Source organism: Nilaparvata lugens, chromosome 7, assembly GCF_014356525.2.
Source record: "Nilaparvata lugens isolate BPH chromosome 7, ASM1435652v1, whole genome shotgun sequence".
Taxonomy (NCBI): Eukaryota; Metazoa; Arthropoda; class Insecta; order Hemiptera; family Delphacidae; genus Nilaparvata; species Nilaparvata lugens.
Genome location: NC_052510.1, coordinates 13304322 through 13330355, shown reverse-complemented (window position 1 = coordinate 13330355; position 26034 = coordinate 13304322). Strand labels below are relative to the sequence as shown.

The 26034-nt window shown below is 34.5% G+C and overlaps 1 protein-coding gene across 1 annotated transcript in view; it reads right to left on the bottom strand.

Annotated features, from left to right (window-relative positions):
• The window catches only part of LOC111054517, a 101498-nt gene extending 88156 nt beyond the window's left edge, over positions 1-13342 (bottom strand). The window contains exons 1-2 of the mRNA XM_022341561.2: positions 13149-13342; positions 10731-11839 (exon numbers count right to left, since the gene is read on the bottom strand). Coding sequence (XP_022197253.2) covers positions 10731-11010 — 280 coding nt within the window. The 5' untranslated portion in view covers positions 11011-11839; positions 13149-13342. The remainder of the gene's footprint in view (positions 1-10730; positions 11840-13148) is intronic.
• Between the last annotated feature and the right edge of the window lie 12692 nt (positions 13343-26034).

Genomic DNA, 26034 nt, shown 5'->3' with positions numbered 1-26034 from the left:
GAAGAAGAAGAGGAAGAGAAGGAGCAGTAGAAGGAGGAAGCTAAGAAAGATGAAAGTTGTAAAGAAGACAACTAAGGAGGAGAATGAGGAGGAATAGAAGGAGAAAGTGATTAAGAAGGAGGCGGAAGTGGAGATACAAGAAAAGAAGAAGAAGAGGAGGGGCGTAGGAAGAGTATGAAAAATAAGAAGTGAGAGGAGTAGAAGGAGGAAGGAAGAGTGGAGAAGCGAGAAATGGAGAAGAAGAAGAAGAAGAGGAGTAGGAGGAAGCTAAGGAAGATGAAAGTTATGAAGAAGACAACTAAGAAGGAGGATGAGGCGGTTGAGAAAGGATAGAGGAAGAGGAGGTAGATGAGGTGGAAGAGTAGAAGCAAGAAAGGAAGGAGGCGACCCTCCTCAGGGGAAAGGAGGAGGAACAGAAAGGATATAACGTGGAGGAAGAGGGATAAAGAGGATAGGAAGGATACAGAAACACTAGAGACTGAGGTAGGGCTGACTAAGAATATGAAAGAGTGAAAGAAACTGAGGAAATATTAGGGGTTGAAAAAATGGTAACCACGTCTGATGAAGAGAAACTTCTAAGCATATCAGACCTGTATCTTCAGAGAAAAAGGGATATGTGAAGAGAAACAGAATAGGAAAAGTTAATAAGTGTTAAGAGAATTTGGAATGAGAGAGAGATTTTGGTGGATGATCATTTTGATGATGTTGGAAAGGGAGTGAATAAATACCAAACGAAATAATAACAGAGGAAAGTATAACAAGATCATCATTCCGTATACCTATCACCATTCTGTTCTCTGACATCATTTTTGGCGGTCAATTCAACATTGTTCATAAATCCACATTCATGTTTTCTTGCCACCTGACTGTAGTACCGAAAAAAGTCCTGATTAACGGGGAATCTTCGTCTGAGAAATAACTAACTGTAAGTTAATGACTATGACTTTAATGTCGAGTCAAATGTTTTTTAAGTTTATACGTTGTGTGATGTAGTATTGATATACGGAAAGAATTTTGTCTTTGTTTTTTATGAGAATGTGGGTATGTTATTTTGGAGAGAAATTGCACTCAACATTAAAGAAAAATGAATACATCACCATATTGTTTTGGGATCTTTATAAAAAGTTGGGATGGATACAGTTTTGGGCTCAGCCTGTTATACTCTTCCAATCATATTAGTTTATGATTTGTGGCTCTTTTAATGAATGAATTAATTAATTAATAAAATATGAAAAATGTTAATTACAATTCATCATTTAATTATATGCCTCACTGACATCATTGTATTTTTTTATAAAATGACAATAGTGAAAATTCAATCTGTTCTAGAACAGCTAGTACAATGTTATAGTTAGAGTAGAAATTTAATTATTTTCAATTCTAGTATTGTAATAATTATAATGATGGTTCATCGTTACCACCAGATCTATCCTATAATCACGTTACTCTTATTCACCTCCAGATTTTCTATACTACCGTACTTTCTTATTCTGGAATCATTTGGTTCTATTTTTTCATTGCTTTCTCCCTCTAAGTTTCATGTTTATCCATAATATTGACTCAATACTATCTCACAAAATTACATTAGAACCAATTATCAAGAAAACTTAATTAAAAACAAGCAATTTAGAAGAGAATATCAAAAATGCTTTCCCCACCAAGCCACCATAGTCTCCAACCATCGCTCTAAAATAATGTAACTTGAAATTCAAATTTACTTCAATCTCTTGTTGCTATTCCCATTTCAAACAGCCATACATTCTCATATAAAATCACTTCATCATCAAGTATTCAGATTGTAATATAATTTTGCACTGGAATGTGAGCATTACAGCAACACAGTAGAGAGAGATTTCAATCAATTCATCCTTGAACCTTGATGAACTTGGCAGTTGGCAGTTGCTATGAAGTGAGCCGAGCAGAGGAAGCGCACTGACCTACCTCACATTACTTCACGTGCAACATGGAACAGGTTGTAAATCGCTCCAGGAAAAGTTTATAAAATCTCAACACTTCAGCACTAATTGAGACATGAGGAAAGCGAAGCTGTGAAAGCAATTGATTACCACAAATTATGTGCTAAGTTACTTCTTATTTCAAGATAAATTAAGTGTGTGCCTAACAATTAGATTCCGTATCGGAGATTCCAATTACAATGACACAGCATTCAAGAAGTATAATTTACACAGAAACAAGAATAGTTTAGATGGTTTCCAGGGATTGGAGTCGTAGGTCAGTACTGGAATCTATAACAATGTTTCTCTCATTTTGTCATGATTAATTTTTTGTAATACAAGTATAATTGAGAATTTTTAATTTAGACTACTTGAAATTAACTTTGTTGTAGTTCTGACACTGTGTAAATTGTAAATATTTGAAAAAACACTTACTTTTGTTGGAATATTGAGGAATGCATTTCACTCCTGAAGAGGAGCTTCATCAGCCTGACACCAGGGGCGCTTGCTCTTATGGGTTGGACTGTGTGACCAAAATGTGGGAAAATAGTACATTCGATTTGAAGTTTATTTGATCATTTATTAAATTGGATTTATCATTTTTGAGGGCTTTGAAAATTTCGTATTGAACTTGAAATAACTTGCAGCGCACTGTAGACTGCATTCGAGTTGACATTTTCTCAATCAAACCATTTTGCAAAAAATCATTCTATTGTTTCATTGAAATTGAATCAATCGAGAATAATTTTTGACTTCTCTTCATAACGTTAAAAAATTTTGGCAAAGAATAAATTCTATAATTCTCCAACTTTTTCTAGTAAATTTAATGATTAAGTGGATTTGAGCCTCCATCATTGGAATTATACTTTATCTTGAACTTCCTATAAAAGAGAATGGTTGCATGTGATGGAGAAATAAGTCAGAGGGTGGCCCGTTAAAAAGAAGCCAGTATTTTATCAGCCAGTTATAAGTTAACAGGTTGTAGATTGTCTCTTTCACAAGACGGCGCTCTTTTTTCCTCTCTTTTTTGCCAACTTTCACGCCATTGGTGTTAGTTACTCGGTCCGTTATTTGCAGCTTACTATGAACTGCATTCGAGGTGACATTTTTTCAATCAAACTCTTCACGAAAACTCATTTCATTGTTATAAATTGATACAGTAGGCTATTTCGATTGAAGATATTGATTGTGTCATAAATTGGATTTCTAGTTTTGAGTTATCTGATGTAGTCTTTTCTCTTTTGAACAAACAATTACGTTCCGAAATCGGTGAACTTTGAAAATGTCTACCTAAGTTCACAATTCAAGAAGTATTTTATTGGAGTGTCAAGTTGACAATGAATTGGATTTTCTTGTTAGAAAGGGCTAACAACTGATAAATAATAATATGGGTTGCAGCGAATTCTTGCTATGCATCACTCATAATTTGCAGAGTTTGAATGTTGACAATAATGACATGATCCTGCATCAATTCCTCATTCAATAGGTCATACCAAGGTAAATAGAATACAATGTATTCTAGGTACATTGGATCATACGGTTCATCTGAATTTCATGTAGAGTGCTGTAACATAGCTTGAACTTTGTTGTGAGTTCATCCAACACTTGTACTTATTTTCAGTTTCTTTTAGTTCGAGCTAATGCTGAATTTTTCATCAATTTTGAGAGTAATCTGGTAGAAAATGAAAACAAAAATGTATGTTGCTGAGTAAATTCATTCAAAATTCGGCAAATACCTAGAGGATTTCCAGACCATCTCTGTATCCTGTTTTTCACAGTGAGGAAGTAAGGAAGATGAAATTTTATGAACCAGAAAAAAGGTGCGAGCTTGAGGGAGAGAGAGAGAGAGAAGACTGAAAAGAGTCTGTGGTGGAAGACCAAAGTGTGAAAGAGAAAAAGAGTGAGAAAGAGAGACCACAAATAATGTTGAAAAGAGAGAAAGGAGCAGGAGCGGAATTTGAAGAGCGAGGTAGCTTGTTTAGTCTAGACAGGGCTGTATTCGTGCTTAGGCCACTTTATTCGATTACTACAAGACCGATTACATTACTAGGCTCGATAATGATAATTCACGTCCAAATGCCTGTAATAACACTGATTTGCGGTACAAGTATGCGTTTGTTCACCCATTGTGGTAGCAACATGTTACACTAAGTATATCTACTTATTCACATGTACATAGTACGGTATACCGGTACATACCACATCTGGTTTACTTATTAGAGTGGTTCGTACTACATACTTTGTACGCTGAAATGAATTATTATTCTTCGGGAGTTCCTTTCTGTCTGATGAGTACTGCAAAATGCATTATTCACTTGTGTATCGGTGAATGCAAGGATGAATGATTCACTCTAAGTGATCTTGTACAATCAGACAGAATGGATGAAAGTTGCTGTACCATGATACGGCTTCTTGGAATGAGTCTTTGGGGTGTGTCTTCTAAGTAGATCCTGATTTTAATGTGGGTTCGAGTTCGAGAGCTCTTGGTTGTGAACAGTTCATAATATTCATAAAATTGAAAAATAAATTCGTATGGCTTTTGTTGGTGGGGAGTCCCTTGCGGGAAGGTCCCACCGCCTGAATATATATTATTAATTAAATAAATAATATTCATAATTTATTTTGTATTGACTGGTCTACATATGATGCGTATTCGAACAAACTGCAACAAATCAAAAGTTTTTCTACTTTTCCTTGTTAAGTTATTGAGAAGGAATGGTCTAACAGCTGTTAGCTGTACTTCATTCGAATTGATTTTGATCAATTTTCCCTTCATGGACTGTTTAGAACATTTTAAAGAAGAATCTTGCGTGGCTATTGATGTCCTGTTGTTTAAATGATCAGTAAATTTGTTGTAGGCTAGTTTGTAAGTTATTTATTGAGAATCTGGAAAAGTTTAAATATATTTTTACTTTCCTTGCCTATTACCATAGGTAAGGAAAGTATTCCTTTCCGAAAAAAATTATGGTACCCCAATTTCTGAATTTCTATACGTTTCAAGGTCCCCTGAGTCCAAAAAAGTGGTTTTTGGGTATTGGTCTGTATGTATGTATGTATGTATGTATGTATGTGTGTGTGTGTGTGTGTGTGTGTGTGTGTGTGTGTGTGTGTGTGTGTGTATATATGAGTGTATGTGCGTCTGTGTACAGGATATCTCATCTCCCAATTAACGGAATGCCTTGAAATTTGGAACTTAAGGTCCTTACACTATAAGGATCTGACACGAACATTTTCGATCAAATGCAATTCAATATGGCGGCTAAAATGGCGAAAATTTTGTCAAAAACAGGGTTTTTCGCGATTTTCTCGAAAACGGCTCCAACGATTTTGATCAAATTCATACCTAGAAAAGTCATTGATAAGTTCTATCAATTGCCACAAGTCCCATATCTGTAAAAGTTTCAGGAGCTCCGCCCCATCTATGAAAAGTTTGATTTTATATTCCCATTTATCAGGCTTCAGTTACAATTTGAACGAAAAATTTCAAGTGGAAAAGATTGAGCATAAAAATCTCTACAATTAATGTTTAGTAACATTATCACCTAAAATTGAAAATAAGTTCGAGAAAATAAGATTATTCAATTTGCAAACTGTTGGCAAGTGTTGATTCTATTAAATCATTCACTATGAAGAGATAGCAGACTCAATACCTACTATTACTTACTAAGTAATAGTAGGTATTGGCAGACTTCATGTTTCTGCAGCATTATTGTCCTGTCACCAGCTGGCTTAGATCTTTGAATAGTAGACTTGAGATGCGCGTGAACACTAGCGTTAGTTGATCAATTTTCATAACGGCAAGGAAAGTTGTGTGAGTGCGCCACACCAGATTTTTACTCTTGGGAATTTTCTAGAGAAAAAATGTCCTCAAGTACTTTTATCAATCAACTTATTATGTTCGAATTGATGAAGCTTAATTTAGCATTGATGAAGCATTGGAACAGCTGAGAACGGTGTAGGCCTCATTTCAATACTGTTGCAATATTCACAAGTCCATTTAGACCAAGTCAAAAGATTTGGAGTTGAGGTATATAATTATATGGTTATTTGGAGTTGACAAGATGTAATAATTTGGAGTTGACAAATTATATCTATATGAGAAATATTCAATTTTCCTTGAACATTTTCGGATATTCGAGGAACTTTGAACCAGAGATACATCACTGATCTTTGGCCAAAACTTTCACTTTCCAAACATATTTTAATCACACCGATTTATAAATATAACACTCTTTCATGGGCAGTATCTTTAAATAAAGCGGCTGCTATTTTAATTGGAATGAGACTTGGTTGTGTTTTATTGAAATATTGTTTCAATGACAGGGAAGCGCCTGATATGATGTCTATTTAGCGATAGCGAATGCTTTGGTTCAGAGCAGAGTAGTTGACCTTTGAGGAGCAGTGCAGTGGAGTGTGGTACTCTCTCTAGTCAGACCGGGTACTGTATCTAGCTGTTATAGATGCACATATATATAGATATAGTTGCAATTATATCGTTCACTGATCTCCACTAACTGGCCGTGACGCCGTTAAATTGATGCATTGACGTCCGCTACGATTTGACGCCTGCCAATAATAATTCCGAAGATTATTTCACTGGCTGCTTAGTAATAGTAGCAGAATAATTGAATGCATAGAGATGAGTAATTGCAGTCATAGAAGTAACAGGAATATTTTACAGTCTATGCAGTTTATGCATATTTAACTACGAGTATGTTTCGAGATGTATGCATAAGACATGATATTACAGTATATTAAATGTATTTTAAATGTATGTATTTAGGGCTACATGTGTTTATTTATAACATAATAAGGGTACTATATTGTTATGTTATAGATATTGCAGTAATTAAGTCCATTAATGCATTTCATAGGCCAATATGTACAGGGTTTTCCTAATAAACAGCCTGACATAACTGAATTTGATGAACATTTTGTACAAGTTGAGTTTATTTTGTAAATTTTTGCAGATTGTATTAAACTAATAATATTAACCATGTTGTAAAGTATACCTTCAATCATTCTTCCTTAATATGCCTTAGTTCTAGGTATTTTTATTTCTCTGCAAACTGATTTTCAGTTATGAATAAAAAATACAATATTATTCAAATACTCAAATAAAGCATCCCCATTAAAATGTTGATTCATGAATTGTTTGTCTTCCCGCATTCAATTCTCAATTCACTTCTTCCAAATTGCTCCAATGTAATTAGTTTGTTAGAAGACTTCCAATTGATAACATGAACAAGTTTCTTTGAAAATTCCATAGATAAATCCTATCCTGATTCATCTCAAGTTTTCCAGAGTTAATTCTGAATTTCTTGTTTCATATTTATGTGTCACGCCATAATTGAAAGATTCGGGCACTGCTAGCAACTTTAAAACTATTTTTTGACAACTGGGAAGTGGAAATCGAGAAAAGTGATAGAAAGTAACTACATATATTGCTGAGTACTTTGATTTGAAACAATATTTTTTACAACTGGAAAGTGAGAAAACTGTTAGGAAGGAACTCCAATTGATGAAAAATGCATTTATACATTTATACATTGATACATTGGCTACAATGTCATTCTCAACTATGAATGATCGGGAAAGGAACAACAGGCTTAAAGCCCAAAACTGTTCCTTTACCAAATTTAGATAGAAATTTTCCAAAAAATAGGTTATGTTAACACTTCACGATTTTTGTCCAATTTTGAGTCCAAAATATGTATAAACTAGAAATTTAGAATTTAGGAAAGTTGAAAACCAAATTTAATAAGAATACTTCACTAAATCATCACTAATAACTGAAAAATACTGTATTATAATAATTAAAAATTTTAAAACGTGAAAAGAAACTCAAACTAGAAACACTTTTGACACCATTTTTTTGACACATTCCTGGTCCTCAGAACAACTACTCCTGCGTTAACTTCCGATTTTCAAGTTCACCCGAAAATTGAAGCCCCATAGGTGGTCCAGCTGGTCTATATTACCCTCTCTGTACTTATAAACTCGCTGATCCATATCAATGCAAGTAACAGGGCCGCCTCTTCAAAGAAGAGGACGTAAACATTAGGGTAGTAGTTAACAAACATCAACTTTCTCCCAGAAGCTAACAATGTAAATATCGATACATCTCCAAGACTATACACAGGGTTTTTGTCGTATGTCATAGGCGCCACTGTGTTATGGTTCCAAACAGTCGTCAATGGTTTTTTGTCGAATTTGATCGTCCCTAACGACGTAATAAATGGGTCTTTGAGAATCACCCTGGCTCCAATACAGTTTCGACACCCCATCTGCTACTTTATACTTGGAGGAATTAGGGATGAGAGATGAATAGGATAAAATAAAATAAAAAGACTGATAAATTGTTAATATGAATAATTACCACAATATCAACTTGTCAACTACACAACAAATATTATAAAATGTTGAGCACGCGAATCAGAGGAGTTCAGATGATGGAAAAGACATGAAACACCTTGAATTTCTTGTTCTCAACAATTTTCTGGAAATTATCAGTATCAATTATTTTTGTTCTTGGTGATTTTCAGCCGGCTAAACTTGCCAATCAAATTTCAATATCAAGGAATATAGGATATAATTTGAAATAATAAGGGGAATACGTCGAAAGGAAATTAGAATATGTGATTGGAAAAACTATTTTAGTACTGTAGTAATAATACTAAGATTAAGCAATAATCGCAGTTTCTTTGTATATTTGCAATAGAATGGAATATGTAGGTTGATTGGAGACAAAAATACGTATAGCAAAAAGCTGCACAAACTACTTATTTTCAAGGTAAGTTATTAGCAAAATTCCTTCGTCTTGAAGTCTTTCAGAGTAACATCCAGGGTAAGTTTTGAGATATTTTCGACCAATACAATAATTGGAGAGTGAAATATTTTTTCAATTTAGCTACTCAAAGCTTTTCTATTTGAAAAAAGTAATTCTCTTTTCTCTTCCAATCTGTATTTATTTACAACAAAATTGAAGGTCAGTACGATAAATTGTACGGTTCTTCAAACTATAAAATGAAAGTGAATATAGAGCGATACTTCTGAGCATTTAATTTCAAACGGTTGTAACAATGGAAATTTCTATTTTCTGATTCGTAATTGTTGGATTGACCGACTTCTTTGTGCAAACTGCAATAAATAGAAAAGAGTGTGTCAGCCGTGTCTCGGTTAGCGACAGATCATTGACACGAAAAGAAAATGAATTTTTACACGCGTTTCTCAGTTATTGGCTACTGAATACTGTTTCCCATTGGACATTGTTTAAAATAAGTTTAAATAGAACATTTTTTCTTGAAAGTGTGTAGGCGGTTGGCGATAGACTTTGCTTTCCCAACAATTCATTTTCAATCATACTTCCATGAAATCGGTTGATTTATAACGTTCCATTTCAGATGTGACGCTACGGTTATTTCGACTGTTCATTATCAACAATTTCCAAATACTATTATATCCTTGTTTAATATTCAATAACTACTGCACGCAATAATAGGTCTACAATTAATTCAATTAACAAACCCTTTCTGGTTGTTAGAATGGTAGTGTCTAGACATCCAGACAGTGATAGGGAAATTACAGTTGAAAAATTGTTATAGAATGTTGAACTACTACGCATTCCATGTTTGTTTGAATTATGAAATAAATTAAACAATTTTAATTTAACAGGTATACTACAGTGCGTTTTCAATTTTAATAATGCTAATATGGCAGTTTTAAATAGGTCTACAAATTATACGTAGTCATGTTAATTCGATGAAAATTCCACACCTGTGACCTAGTAACCCAATAATCATGAAAAATCCTTACACAGAACGTAAACTGAATCGTATAATACCCATGATTTTTCTCTAATGTGGTTTTCATATTCAACCTTCAATACAAAGAGAAGAACGTAGATTTTTCAAATTTATATACCAGGAGAAAAAAGGAGATACAGCTCAGGTGCCTAGCTTGTCAATTATCACTTGCACTAGTTGAGCTTAATTTGTTGAAAGGTTTATCATTGAATTCATTCCCTTTAGCTCAAGAATTTTAGCGTCAAGGCCGAATAGGAAATTTATTGTACTTCAATCAAAGGTGAAATATAGACAAGTAGGGTATTTGGTGGACAAGGTAAACTTTGAGGGGAGCTTCATTTATGTGTAAAAGTGGACAACTGATCTCAAAGAAACATGGATACCAAGGAATACATCATTTCCATATTAATCTAGAATATGCCTACGTAATGAAAATATTATCTGTTAATCTACATTCCTTGATACCAATGTTTCTAAAGCTGCGTCTAGACGCGCATTTCCCTTCTCATCAGCTGAGCTATATGAGTATTTGTACAGAAACAGTAGGATACTTATATGTTATGTTTGAAGGGACGGATTCAAGGATCCAAAGGTTCAAAGAATCCCACACGTCAACCGGAGCTTATTGTATTCCCAAGTACGTTAGTTAGGCAAACCTTATGTGTCCTTTACAAGAGCCAGGCGTTTTTCCCTATACTAACATCCCATTCATCACCTGGTTGCTTGCAGCCAAGCAGAGCCCTTCTCCTTGCCTCTGGTCTCTCAGATATAATAAGTAAAGCATCAGCTGATGAAAAGGGGAATGCGGGTGTTCTTGGCGGATAAGTCTGTACGCACCTTGATCTGCAAGGATCTGAAAGTTGAAACCAACTTTGAAATGTTATAGTTGATAGTGTAATAGTGAAGTACTGTACAATAGTTGATAATTTAAGAAATAAAATGCAAATGAATTTATATAATTTGTACTGACTGTAAGGCGACATATGATCAGGTGACGAGGAGACTGCGCCGTCGGGCTGCAGCTGCAGACAGCCGTGTCGCACGTACATGCGTATTTTGCGCGCCGGTCCAGTGATGTGCGACAGATTGGCCGAGCGCTCACTGCGCGCCGACTGCTCGTCCGCGATCGGATGCGACTGCGGCTGCGGCGCCGCAACTGCGGCCACTGCAACGACTGCGGCAACTGCCAGCAGTGCCACCGCTTGTAGCTGCAACAGTGCGAATCTATCGGCAGCTCGCCAGCGCGGCATGCTCTTACCGCATCGCTGTTGAATCGATTCCCCCCTCCTTCCTTCCTTCCTTGGTCACAACTACTCGATCACAATTCACTCGGCCACACAACAAAAGTGGAGAATTTGTCACAGCACTGGTCCTAACAACATTGTATGTCACTGAATTCAATTTCGATTTTTCAAAGTTGCAAACTGGAAGAACAAAGTGGGGAATTTTTCACAGCGGTGGTAAGACTGGTTCTAACAACATGTCACTGAATTCAATTTCGATTTCTCAAAAGGGTAGAAAATTGAAAAGAACTGGCGAAGTTGTCACACCGCTAGTAACACTGGTCCTAACAGCATTGTTAGTCACTAGATTCAATTTTGATTCTTCAAAGTTGCAAACTAAGAAAATTGAGACAAAAATTATTAGAATTTTATCACAACTGTTTCCAACAACATTTTACTATCACTTGTTTCAGTTTTTGGGTAGCCGTTGTTTTCAATGGCATCGTTGCAATTTTACGAGGAAGTGGAGTAGAACCCGTGAAGTTTGAGGGTTGAACTTTGTTCTTGTTCATGGAATTGGAGTAGAAGATTCAAGTTGAAGGGGAACTATTGCTTGTTACAAGCCCACCAGTGGAGTACACAGTAGCCTACTGTCAGGAATACGATTCAGTCAGGTACAGTCCAGCAGGCTACGGATAGTTTCACTGGATGGGAATAGTTTTCCACGGTTCACACTCAGAAAGTAGTAAATCACTGTTGAAATAGTTGATTCACTGTTTGCACTGATGATTTATCTCAATGATTTTTCGTTCTTATTGGTTTTTGTAGCAAAATAAGTGGCATAGTTTTGTAATTTCTAGAAAGAAATAGAATGGCAATTAGTGATTATCAAAGAATAGGTAATGAGATAGGAAGGAGATATGAGTTCTAATGGTAAGTATGTTGAAGGGATGAATGAGTAACGGGAGTAAGTAATGTGACAGAGTAATGACTGTAACTTGTTCCTATAGACAACTAGAGCTAGAGACCCGAGATACCTAGATCTAGAACCTGCGTCCCTGTAACTCTCATATATGGGTGGTGGAAAATTAAGGTTTGTAATAGGTGGTTGATAAGTCAATTCATGAAATATTCAGTGTGAACACTAATGTAATTGGGGGGTGAATGGTCAAATTTTAAGGGTAAACAGAAATGTAATTAATATTGAAGACAGAGTAGCTAGTAAGATGAAGAGTAGAATAAGTAGAAAAATTCCCATAGTTGAAAGCAGTAGAGTGTACAAGGGAGAAATGAAAATCAGAATAAAAACATAAATTGATTTCAACGGAGTGGGAAGTTCAAGATCTAGAAGGCAAGGTGTTAAATAAAATGATGATGGGGAAGATAATTATTATGGACGGCTGGTGGTGAAGAAAAAGAAAAATGAAAATCATGAGGGAAATGAAGTAGAGACGGAAAATTGGAAAAATTTACTTTATAGAAATATCAAATTTTGAATTCAATTCTTTTACCAAACACTTTGCAAAAGTGGAAGTAACTTGAATGAAAAATGAAAGTGGAGTACAAGGAACTGAGTGGAGCTCAAGGAGCTACAACAAAAAGAGGAATACAAAAAGTGAAAGGATAAAAGGACATGAATGAACAAGAGGAGTTGATGAAATAAATAAAAGAATGTAAGAAGTATGGAGAATATTAATATGAGATGGTGTTATTGTAATGAATAGTGTGTAATGAATTGTAATGAAAATGCACTAAAGATAACTATAAATAGTAGATAATCTCATCAGATACTGTTATTGGTGAGATAGAGTGATATTTATTCATTCATAATGAAACATTGGAATATTTTCTAAAAGTCACGAATTCGTTAAAAAGTTACTTACATGTTTCAACATAATATGGTGTCATCTTCAGTGTGAAAATTCTTGGAAGATTATACCATTGGTATGAAACATGTATGTAACTTTTCAATAAAGTTTTAGATATTCCATTGTTTCATTGTAGGTAAATAATTTGTATATTGAATAGTGTAATGGGCAGAAATTAAAGTTAGAAATGGTTTGAATGTTAGAATAGAGAATCAAAGGCGTTTCAAGGAGAGAAGGATGGATTCAATCAGAAAATGTAATTTAGTAAAAATTTGAAAATTGAACACTTGAAACAACCTTTAGCACAGAAAAACACACAACACAGCACACTTGTAGCACAATATGGACACACTGGTCACAACACTGCACACTTATGAACACGATCGACGCGTGTTTCGCAGCGGATGAGCGCGAACTCCGGAGCTCGGATCAGATGCGAACGGTTGGCGGGCCGACGCGTTTCTGAGTTGAGGAGAGACTCAGAGCTCGGAGCAGTTCAGAGAGCAACCAACTACCGGCTTCTGTGGTGCCCCTTCCCCCCCCTCTCACCCTGATACCACGTGGTCTGCAGTGGGTAGGCAGGGGAAGGTACGTCACTCACTCACCAGACACTCAATTCTCAAATTCCCCCAACCAGACTGGCGGGTGCTGTCAGTGAACTGTAGCGATTGCTAAATACCAAATAATACAGTATTAATCAGCTGTAGAGTATACAAAAAGTGGAAGGGGTATTTGAAGGTACTTATGTTCGATTTTCTTAGTTTTTTTATTTTGATTCTAAATTTTTATTTATACTCTGTGGCCCGGTTTCATTCCAGTACATTTATAATCACCTATCTAGCTATTAGCAGAGACAAGAAATATATGCTTATCCTTTATCTATGCTATTAGTTAGTAAGAGGTATACAGGTTCAAAATAACAGATAATCAATTTTTATGACATTCTGATTGCATAAAAGCCTGTTGAATTTTTATTCTGATTAAATGGCACGAGAAAGTCTTTTTTTGGGAAGAGGGCTTCTCTAATTGGTTCATTTAATCACGGGTAAATAGAAACCGTTTTGGGCTTAAGACTGTGATACTTTTCTGGAAGCTGTGTTATGTTGAATAATTGAACAAATAAGTAAATATTGAATAGATTAAATTTCCGGTTTTTTGCAACTAAAAGCCTTTTACTTCTAATCTCATTTCAAAAATACATCTTTTTAAATCGACTGTACTTCAGTTTCTTCTTTAATTCAATTATGTCTTATTTTTTCAAAATTATCAATTATCAATTAAAGGAAGATCCAAATAATTACAACATAATAAGCTCTGTAAATTTATATACACATCTAAATATTAGCAACAGAGGAGACTGCTATAGTAATTCGAAATTACGCTTCTGCACGAGGAAATACATTTTGAAATTGCAATACAATGTATTTGCCTGGCCTGGAACTCTCCTTGTCTTGCATCGTTGCATGGCAAAATCTCTAGTTATCATCACTTCTTGATGTCTATGTTAATGTTGAATTCTTCCAGCACATACGTTCTTAACATGAAAAAATTTTTTTTTTCAATTTTGACCTTGTTATTTTCAAGTTCCTCGTGAGTAGACTTACCCATGTTTGAATGAAAACGACTTGATATCAAAAACTTTGATTTATTAAAGCAATTGGAGTTACCAGTTTCGTTTGTTAAACCATTAACAATATCTAGTAAACACAAATTTAATCTTAATCATTGAGCTGCAGAATATATAGTTTGGATTTGTGGATTGAGCCATACGATTGATTATTAGCTGTTGACCAATGCAGGTTGAGCTTTACTGCCATTGGTCGGACTATACACGCTTGAGTATTCTGCTCCTCATTGTGTACTATCGACCAATGGCAGTAGAACTCAACCTTCATTGGTAAGCAGCTACTGGCCAATCTTAGGGCTTTAGCTACACTATATATTTTGCTACTCAGTGTTTAAACTTTTAATTTTCTAGAGATTGATTATTGGGTAACAACCGAAACTAGTATTTCAAATAGCTTTAATAAATCAGTGGTCTTGACAACATCAAGTGGTTTGATTCTATATGGATATCTATCACAACATCACCTTTACAACACCACATGAAGTTTACCCACGTTTCTTTATACGATAGAATGAGAGGTCAACAACCACTGAAATCAACATCATAATCATGATACCGTATATCAGTTAACGTCTGTCTTAATCTATATTCAATTTCACTGCAATCAAGCTCTAGAAACTCGACAAATATCCAAAATTATTTTTGAGATTCCAACGCAGAATTGAAATTAAATGAAAATATTTTGTACTAGCATGTAACCCTTGCTCCGCATGGGTGTAGTTAAAAACTGAAAACTTGACCTACTGAAATCTTGAGGAATTCAAAATAGGACTATAACCATCCTCGGTAATTTAAGAATCTATATGAAAAATTCCACGTTAATCAGTCCCAACTGTTCAGACATGATGATGTGTCATTCGTGAATTTCCTACCCCGTACATGTATAAGCCAGATCTTTCCTTTATTATAATAGATTATGCGGGATTGGGTCTTCTTCTCTAAAATACAACCTCAAATTCTACCCTATTTATAAAATACTCGTCTCAATTTATTTAGCGCTAGTCTAGAAAATTAGTTGTTAATTAGCGTTGACAAAAAGGGAACACAGGGAAAGCAGGGAAACATGTATCCGTTTAGTGATAAATCACAAGCTACGCCCAAAACAAACAAACTGCCTCTCTCTTGGGACATTTGGAGGATTGGGTGGAGGAATAGAGGGGGTAGGAGACATGTCATCAAATAGATCTATCTGTCCACTGTGCTCTAGTCTGGTACTTGTCTACAACTATTTTTTATCTATCTCTGTCCTCTTTAAAGGCTACTCAATCCTCCATTGCATTGATCAGTTTCCAGCGGTTTTTTTTTTCATTCAATTTAGCGGTTTTATTGTAATTTATCTAATATTTTGTGTAATTGATGTTGTAGTTTTAGTTTTTTTTTTGAAATAAACATTTTTTTTTTCATTTTTTTCATTTCATTTTTTCATTTTTTTTTTTTGTGTGAATTCAATGAAAGGGAATCTCTTATTATTTCTCGATGACAAAATATGGAATTGTTTGAATTGGATAAAGGATTAGAGTAGTTGAATGACTAATATGAAGACCTAACTAGATGGCTTATGGAAGAATTTAAATCAGGCTTAAGTAGATTGACTAAGCGTTTAAACAAAAAATCGATACAACTGTCCATACAAATATCTAGTGGTAGATGCAAAAACAATGAAAAAAATTACAATAAAAAAATGAGAAAATCAAACATAATAAGCTACAATAATAGAAAAAATTGGATTGAATACAAAGAATATTGTACTTTTTTAAGTGACCCGAGAAATGTTGTATCACATTAACATTCAATGAAATCGATTTTAAGGATAATATTTTTCAATCGGTAGGGTACTCTGTAGTGTACAGTATCTTGTACTCAAGACTCAAGGGAACGTAAAGACTATAAATAGTTTCTACAAATCACAAGGAAAGAAAACACGGCCAGAAAGAGCAAACCAGGCCTTCTCCAATTCATGAAAGTATAACATCTAGATTTTGCACTATATTATTTCCATTTTCGGCTGAAGCCATACATGGAATAATTCAAATCAGTAGATGCAACAGGAAAATAACAATGAAAATCTGTGAGACATTATTTGTAGATAACATTTCAGCATTTGGAGATAAACAACCAGATCGATATGCAGATTTCATCAACTGCCCTGTTCTTTCACCTTTTTTTCTTATTTCCTATCTCTTTTTCAAGAAGAACTACACCGAACTTATACAATGAACGAGACCTATAAATCGTTCCATTGGGAACCACTTGACACTTGATTTCCAACCTGCTAATTAACGAGCTATTTCAGTGTTGTAGGCTGAACAAATTTCTCTTGTTCGGGATACGAAAGAATCCACCAGTATCATGAGAAACTGCGGGAAACAAGTGGCACAAAACAAATTGAAACTAATTGATGCAACTCGTTCATTCTTTGATATGGTACGGAATTTGTGTTTCTTTCATTGTTATTCAACCCTTAGGCAGGTGTCGAATTGTTATAAACGTGAAGCATTTCGTCTGCTCAGTTCCATAAGATTCTATGTGACAATTTTTGGCTTTTTGAGCTATGTATGTACATTGATTCTCAAAAAAAGAAAATGTACCAGTTAAAAAATCTATGTGTTTCAACTGTATTTTAGTAATGGAAATTGATATTTTCAGAATGTCCTTATGTGCAATTCAATTCAATTAAATTCGTTTATTTCCACTTGGCATACAATACATGTACAGTACATGATTATATTTGTTATTCAACAAAATAAGAATTAAATTTTTACAAAAACAGTACACAGAACATATTGATTGAGTGGAATTCCCCCAGTAAGACTATGCGTCTGAGATTGGGGGACAGTTCCTGCAAGCAGTATTATTCAGTAGTTATATGGTATTTTATTTACTATAAATTACAATATGTGTGATTAAAATTACAAAAAAGGTTCAGATAACATTAGGTGAATTATAAGTGATAATATAATATAGTTTTGGGTGTAACTTGATATCCAGAGTGGGAAAGCAAGAGGACCCAAAAACCGGTGGTAATTGATTGTTTTATAAGCCTCTATTTTGTTTTGAAACTCTAAATACTTGAACGTGCGGTATGAATGTATAAATGGATTTAGCGTTTCGAAATATTAATGAATAGAGTTATTACCCAATGCATTCACTCTTCCTAGATGTAAGGTGAGTGAATTAGCCTCTCAGCTCCAATCCAGCCTATGCTGAAGAGCCATTTCTTCAACGAGCTTTTAAACATCACATTGCTGCTGCTCTCGGCCTCTCTTATATTATCTGGAACATTCATGTATGAAATCTCAGCTGATTAGTATGGTGATTTGAGTTCAATTCCGTGTATCAATCTACCTCAATTGACTATAGCCATAAGGTTCTATATGATTATTAGTTTTGATCACAATTAATAAGTAATTGGAAATAGAATCGTATAGACTGGGTAGTTGAGAGTTGCAATAATCTTGAAAAAGAATAGGGTCTACTTACGTGAAGGTATTTACTTGAAGATACTACCATATAAAAAAAAGATATCATACCTCTCAGCTATGACACTATTTGGTACCACGGAATAAACAATCTATAAACAATTATATAATTTTTCTCTGTTGATTCTTACTTGAAGGCAATACTTATATTCACAGTACTAGAATTCACACCTTCTATTCTCTCATTTATACTGTTTTCCATCCTTCATTAATGGAGATTGTTGATTGCTAATCATGATTCACTGTGTGATTGCTGATTTCAACTACCGTACTGAATAATATTACCATCAGTACTACAGATATTAGAATATATCAGGACATTACAAAAGGCTAAACCACGGTATTTAGATATTATTTATCTTCTTCTATTTACCGTGGGCTAAACCATTATTTTCAACTCAGTCTCAATAATTAAACGAGCGTTAGCGAGTTCTCACTTTTGACTTACTGAAGGCCAAAGTCGTTGTCCGTCTGTTTGTATGTTCTACAATAACTTTAGAAAGAATTGATCAATGAGCTTCAAATTTTGAACAAGTATTCTTCGAACCTTTTCACAGGTCAACTTCTTTGGACAATGAAATTGACTCACTCTTTCGTCCTTTTTCAGGATATAAAAGTAACATTGAAAGTGCATGAGGAAAAAATTTGTCATGATTTGCCATTATTTAGTCAGCTAAAGAATTCATTGCATGCAATTGCAACTTTCCCATTCATTCATTCATAGCATCAGCTGAGGCTCTCTAGTAGCTATCACACAGACATACCTTTATGTACTGACACATGATTTCAGTTGGTTCATATACAACATAATTAATTCATACTTAGCTTTTTCATCAACAATCTGATAGTTAGATAATATCAATGTACGGTTTTCGCCATTCATTTGTTCTTGGAACTCTGTATCGATATCATGTATCATCAATTATTTGGATTCATATGAGGGACAAAGATGTTGAAGCGAAGCGACAGAGTAATTTTTAATTTCAAATAGGAACCACAATGAAACGTACTGTCAATATTATTCTTGTAGAATAAATATTTAGCTGTTTCCATGATTTTCACCAATTCTGTAATTAAAAGTTGCGGGTTTCAAAGATTATAATACAAAACAGTTCTTGAGCGAATTCTCCAACCCATCGTTAATTTGAATGTATTGTATGAGATAAAATAGTTCATATCAAATATAATATGAAATTACAAGTGACTGTCCATATTCCAAAGAAAAATACATAAACATTGTATTTGTCACTCAAAATTGTGTGAAATTCTATTTCTTTCTACTTAGATGTCTTGCTAAGTACCAAGTATCATAAATATATAGTCGTACTGATTGGTTGCTAAGCAACCAATTCAAGCTCAACAAGGATCAATCCATTCTATGAATGGCTTAAAACTACGGCCTTCATGGTCTTGAACGTATATTTTTTCTTGAGAAATTGTTCAGTTGTTAGGTGCCATCAGAGAGAACACAGTACCGTGTACTTCCCTTATCTCTGGTACCATTGAGTAGAAAACTACTTCCTTCTCTCTCTTGTGACAGAGGATCACTTGGGATGAGGTTCTATGGAGTGATTCAAAAGTCCACATTGATCCCTACGAATATCATTCATGCTCCTCACTCAAACAATGCTGACAGATTGAAGTGAATTTCACTATAAATTCCGGGACAGTCTGCCTCGGTCAATTGATTTAAGAGCCACTATAAAGCTCACGTGTCGGCATTAGAGCCAAGCATCGTGCCAAAATCAACGTTTATTATAAGCTAACGAATAGATATAGAAGATAAGATTTATGAGATACACGGAAATCTAGGAAATTGATAGATAAGGTAGTGTTTGTCGGTTTGTCTCCATTTCAACAATTGTAATGTCGTTTGTTGTAGAATTTTATAAATAATCCAGTGATTGTAATATTGGTATTCACTGATCGTGATTATCATTAGGTGCATTGTAAAAAACTAATTTTTCTTGAAATGAACGTAAGATTTATCAAAACCTAGGATGAAATGCCCTTGAAGAGTTTACAAACTTGCCTCGGCAATACTCACATTGGATGCGTTTGTCCCATTTTTCGTAGGAGAATATTATTTGCATAAACAAATATTGAAAGCATGAAGTTTTGAATTATATCTTAGTGCTCACACTGCATAAGAGAAAGGTATTTTGATGAGTAGGCCTACTGTAAGTATTCTATCTGAGTACCTTGGCATAAGAGCCCATATCAGATATATGTTACGTACAATAGTGAATTTACTTTTAAATGGCAGCATCTCCTATTGATATATTTAATGCTTCCTACTCAATCAATGCTGACAATTTGAAGTGATTCTGGCTAAAAACTTAATTCGTATCACTGAAAAGTGTGTATTATTATGTGTTCGTATCACAGACAAGAAACTGGTGTATATCTCATCATCTGTATTTGCTTTTGGACCCTCATTTTCAGTTAACAAAAATATATATTTTCTACTACCACGGTCTTAGAGATATGGATCATAACTATTCTATTTTATATCTATTTTATCCTACCTAAATCCAGTTGCAACCAAAGAGCAACAAGTTCTCTATGTTCGTGCAGTATGCAGTGTGGCTAAAATATCCAAGCTTGCGCCATCTAGCAGACAATGTTCGAACTAATTCCTGCCGACTCTGTACCCCCTATCAGCGCCGGTCGCCTGACTCAGATAACCCGCGTTCCACAGAGGAAGGAACCCTATGTTCTTTCCTTTGTGATGATTGATTACTAAAACAATTTATTAGCACAAATCAATTATTGAAACCATTCAAGAGAAAAACTTAATTGGAGCAGAGATAAGGGAAGATCTAACTTCTAAACTAACTAGATCCAACTTCTAAACTAACTAGATCTAACTTCTAGGGAATTACTAACTTCTCTCTGATTGCAGCGAGCAGCGAGTATCCTTAATTGATTAGGGCCAAAACATAGTAAAGCAGTGAAGGTAGACGGTAGCGGAGAATATTGAAAATATTGAATAATAATGGGTAGGCCTTCTACAAAATCACTAGCCTATTTTTTTTAACAATTGAATGACAAATAAAATTCTACTCCATTCCATTCTATCTGTTATTATCAAAAACCAATAGGCCTATGAAATTTTCAAGGGAAAATCCAAATAAATAAGGCCTACTGATCACAAAAATAGCTTGAATGGAATGTTTGTTTTCAAGTGAAAATTACGTAAAATCGCACCAAATTGAAGGTATATTTTAAACATTTTCCGGGGGGGAGCCCCCGGACCACCCATTGGTCAATTTTGCTCGAAGCCTTTCGCTGTGATGACAGAACAATGTATGACGACATGTGTATCATGCATGTCCTACCGTTAGTGGCCAGTCTATCATTGAATTCTAAGCAAATTATCCAATTTGAAAACATATTTTCATTTTATTTTAACATGCCTAAGTTTCATTACAGTCAGTGGACCCATCTATCAGAAGTTAAACATGAAGTTGATTTGTTTACTGTTAAATGTTAATTACACTTTAAATTCTATTATGAAAAAACAATAACAATGAGCCTTCTTCACTTGAAAAGTGTGTTTTAGACACCCTTTAAACTAATTTTATAAGCTCAATTAAAAGCAAGCTTATTTTATTCTAGTCAAAACTCAATTCTTACTCAGCATCCAAAAAACTTGTATTGTGTTTTAAGATTTTGTCTCCTGGTTTACTAATAGTGTGATAAGTGAAGACATCCGAGTTCATCGATACAAAATCTAGGCTTGAGCCTTCCCTCTAAAACCTAGTTTTTATCTATGCTGGAATCAGGTCTAAAAATTTCTCTAAGCATTTTAAAATTTCCGAGATCCGAAATTTTGGGAGAGCCGCTGGAAACCCCTTTTCCTGGGCTGTATTCCATACCCCCAAACCCCCCGGAACAATTATTTTGATTACGGTACTAAAGACAGTTTCCGTGATTAAGTGATTGACTGATAACATACAACGGATAATATTCTGTGATAACATAGATACAAACGATACATTTTCGACTCGATAATATTGAAATTCCATAGCTCTATTAATAAAACCGTCTCAAGGAACTGACTAATGGAGTCCGGAATGCGCTAAGTAAACACAGACAGGCCGCTTCATATTGATTTCAAATTACAAAGCTTGAATAACAGAATTCCACATAACATAGTACACAATTCCACATAACAGTAGTATTGATTGCCGAAAGATTGACATTAGCAAGGTCAATACCATGTACGGGATAGGGTATACACGAATGAATCATCATCACGTCTGAACTACTGAACTGATTAACTTGAAACTTTGCATAAAAATTCTTAATTTACCGAAGATTTACATAGGTTTATTTTTATTGCAATTAATAACTTAATTCTAATTGAAACAGACTTATTCAATTCTGAGTTTACGTAACTATGAACTCCCAAGCAAAAGAGGGCTCTAAGTGACTCCTCCGTTGCTTAATTGGTAGCAAACGCGGTTGATGAAACAAAGTTTGCTTGTTCGAAACATATCAAACCACATTTTTTTGTAGAAATTTTCAACTCTTTTAAAAATTATCCTCGTAATTTTGAACAAATTAATAAGTAACCATTCTATTTGTTATGTTTCCTGGACACGAGGAGATTGCATTTTACATCACAAAATTTTCCCCAAAAAATAGGGAAACGGGTTAAATTGTCTTTTTTCTTTAGGGCTACTTTTAATATAAATTAAAATATTAATCTGAGTACCCTTTTAAATTATTTTGTCACGACATGTTCTGGCTACTACCTGATGCCTTTTCAACTAAACTTGACAAAATAGTTGAAAAGGGTACTCAGTTTTATATTTTTATTTACACGGGTTACATGCTTCTTTATAATACTTGTTCAAGTGTGTACTGTACTACAGTATATTACGTACCATAAGTGATATTTATAAAAGTATATAAAATGACCCGGTAGCACGAACCTTTTATAAAATGTAACCGTGATTTTTATTTGCATATGGAAGATTTCATCCGCTTTCCAATTCATATTTCTTGTAGAATTTAAGCGTCATTTAACTACGGTTAGAATTTAATCGACTTTTGACCAACCGGGAGTATGAGTTCAAAAAAATCACTTTCCGTAGGTTTCTAACCACCCAAATTTTTGGTCCATCATCCTTCTCATTGGTCAAGCACAAGCCTGGAGTTTATGTGGGAATCACTCTCAACAAAAGATTAATATTGAGCGGTATCTGCATAATTACTCGTATATCTTCAGCATATATACAGGTATCAGTACATCTCTAGCAATATTTTTCTATTTTATTGCGGATGATGTCCACATAAGCTTTTTACTTGTGCGTGGGTGATTTGATGAGATGATCAAACGTCCTTCCACTGGCGAGATTCGAACCCAGGAGCTAGGCGGTGCTAGCAGACTCGTAACGCTCCTGACCACTAGACGTGGCCGGCTTGTTAATATTTGCAATCATACCGTACACGAATTAATTAAACGTTAGTACTGGACAGTTTTGGGAGGCTTGTTTTTTTTTTAAAACAAGACACCAATCAATAAAAAGTTTCATTAATTCGATAATAGTTGCCATTGCAGAACTTTTGAAAATCAGTTTAAATGAATTTAAATTGTAACTTACCGTACTATTATAAATAGAAATACAAATCTCAGTACCCTTTTAAATTATTTTATCACAACATATTTCAGTTGAGTGATCAAAAGTTCGGTCAAGTGATTTTCACTTGAAAATGGCTTTAATGTCCGAAACATGTTGTGATAGAATAATTTAAAAGGGTACTGAGATTTGTATTTCTATTTATATTAAAAGTAGTCCTAAAGATATAAGACAATAAAATACCGTACTATTGTTTGTTACTTGAAGTCTATTGATTGTTAATTTATTATTACTTTTACCAACTACATAGGTATATGGCATAACTAAGTGAGTTTTTCCAGGCCGCATTAATAAACCACTTTTCACCGGCTTAGCCAAGCACGCTTCGGTTGCCTAGCAACCAACAAAGATGGACCAATAGGAATTGTTCAACAAGTAAAGTTATATTCTGATTGTGCACCACCAAACAGTGCTTGGCTAAAGCTACGTTTACACCAAAGTTATTAACAAAATGTTAATAACTTGATCCTTATAGATTCTATTAGATTGAACATAACTTATTATCATACACATTATGAACATATGTGTTTGTTAAGTTCCGTTCAATCTAATAGAATCCATAAGGATTAAGCTTTTAACATTTTGTTAATAACTTTGGTGTAAACCCAGCTTAAGCATGCTTACGGATTAGAAAAATTAGGAGGAGATATATGACCTCTTAAATACCTTTTACTTCGCCCAATTTATTGAAAAACGAATAGTTTATAAATACGACCCTCAGTGACATACGGATTCCCACATTAATATCAATATCACAGCATCAGTGAAAGTATCCGGTACAGTGAAAATATCATTTGTATGAGTTCTTATGGGACTTATTCATATCCGCTTGGCTGGGCTGATTTGTAGGACCTTCACATTTAGAATTATATGTTTGGCCTGAATACTCAATTCAGAACTCATTAGAATAATATTTTCACTGTAGCGATCACTGACTGTGATACTGATATGTGGTAATTCGCAACATTTATAATAAATAAAAGAATCGGCTTATACATGTTCGGGATAGGAAATTCACGAATGACGCATCATCACGTCTGATATACTGAACTGATTAACTTGAAATTTTCATATAAATTATTAATTTAACGGGAATGGTTAGGCTATAGGCATATTTTAAATTTTTCAAGATTTCAGTTAAGTACCTAGATCAAGTTTTAAGTTTGTCAAGTTTTTAATCAGACCCTTGCGAAGCACGGGTTACCTGCTAGTACTCAATAAGAATATTTAATTGGGTCCAACAAAAATACTCAACACAAATGTTAAAAATTACAATTTTTTATTAGAAATTAATTTGTTCCATAAATTTTAGGTGCCACAAAATTTTAAACAATGAACTCCTAATATAATATTCTCCCATTTAAATTACGTATTATACATCTTTGGTATGATTGTACTGTTGTATATAAAATCGAGCTGCGACTTTGAATGAATTGGATAAAATTATTAGTTGTATTTGCACGTTTTCGTGAGATGTCCAGACTCCTTGCAATTGTTGCAATAGGTTGATGAGAGACACTGGTCATTGGAATGACGCCCCGCACATTTCGTGCAATATGGGTCACTTGTAGACGATTCGTATTTTTCATCATCCTTGCCGGGGGTTCCTGCGTTTTCCGTCACTTTTTTGAAGACTTTGAACATCTTGGTGTCGAACATCTTGCTGTTGGGCATCTTTGGGACCTCGATCAAATGAAACTTCAGGCGGAGAAATGTACGACCTTCCAGTTACAATTTGTCACACACTTCACAATAGAGGTTATTGGAAGTTCAATAAATGAGTGTCTGATAGAAAGTTTGATCTAGGTAGAAAGTTCTTGTCCAAATAGAAGTCGCGATTGAATTTAGTTTGCGAAACTAAATTCGAGTTGTTCTGCACTATAAACCACTTGTCACATCACTGTAAACCAATATTATACACTGTAACTCCAGAGGTCTAGATGCCAAACTTTTATTTCACGGAACCCTTTGACTTTATAAAGTACCTACCACCAACAACTGCGTACTGCACGGTATGTCTAATGTAAATTTTGTAAACATGAATTTCGCTGCCGGCTATCGATATGCTGTCCCCCTCTCCAACCACTTGTTGACATAATCAGTGTTATCAATCGTCACAAACTAAGTTACAAAATTACGAACAGAATAAATAATAATTTATATTATCAAATTATTATCGGAAGGTCTGCCAATACTTATAAACAAACACAAATATCTTGATTCAATACTGAGCTTATAATATTAATTTAAGAATAGATACGATGAATAAATGTAGCTCTCTAATCGAAATATTGCCAAACTTCCGGAGCGCGGAGCCCTACATTTGAAACTTTTACTGTCACCTAAATTTACCGGCGGTCTAGGTTTCCAATTCCTTATCATTACCATGTAAGTTATAGGAATACAGTCACATGAAATGTAAAAAA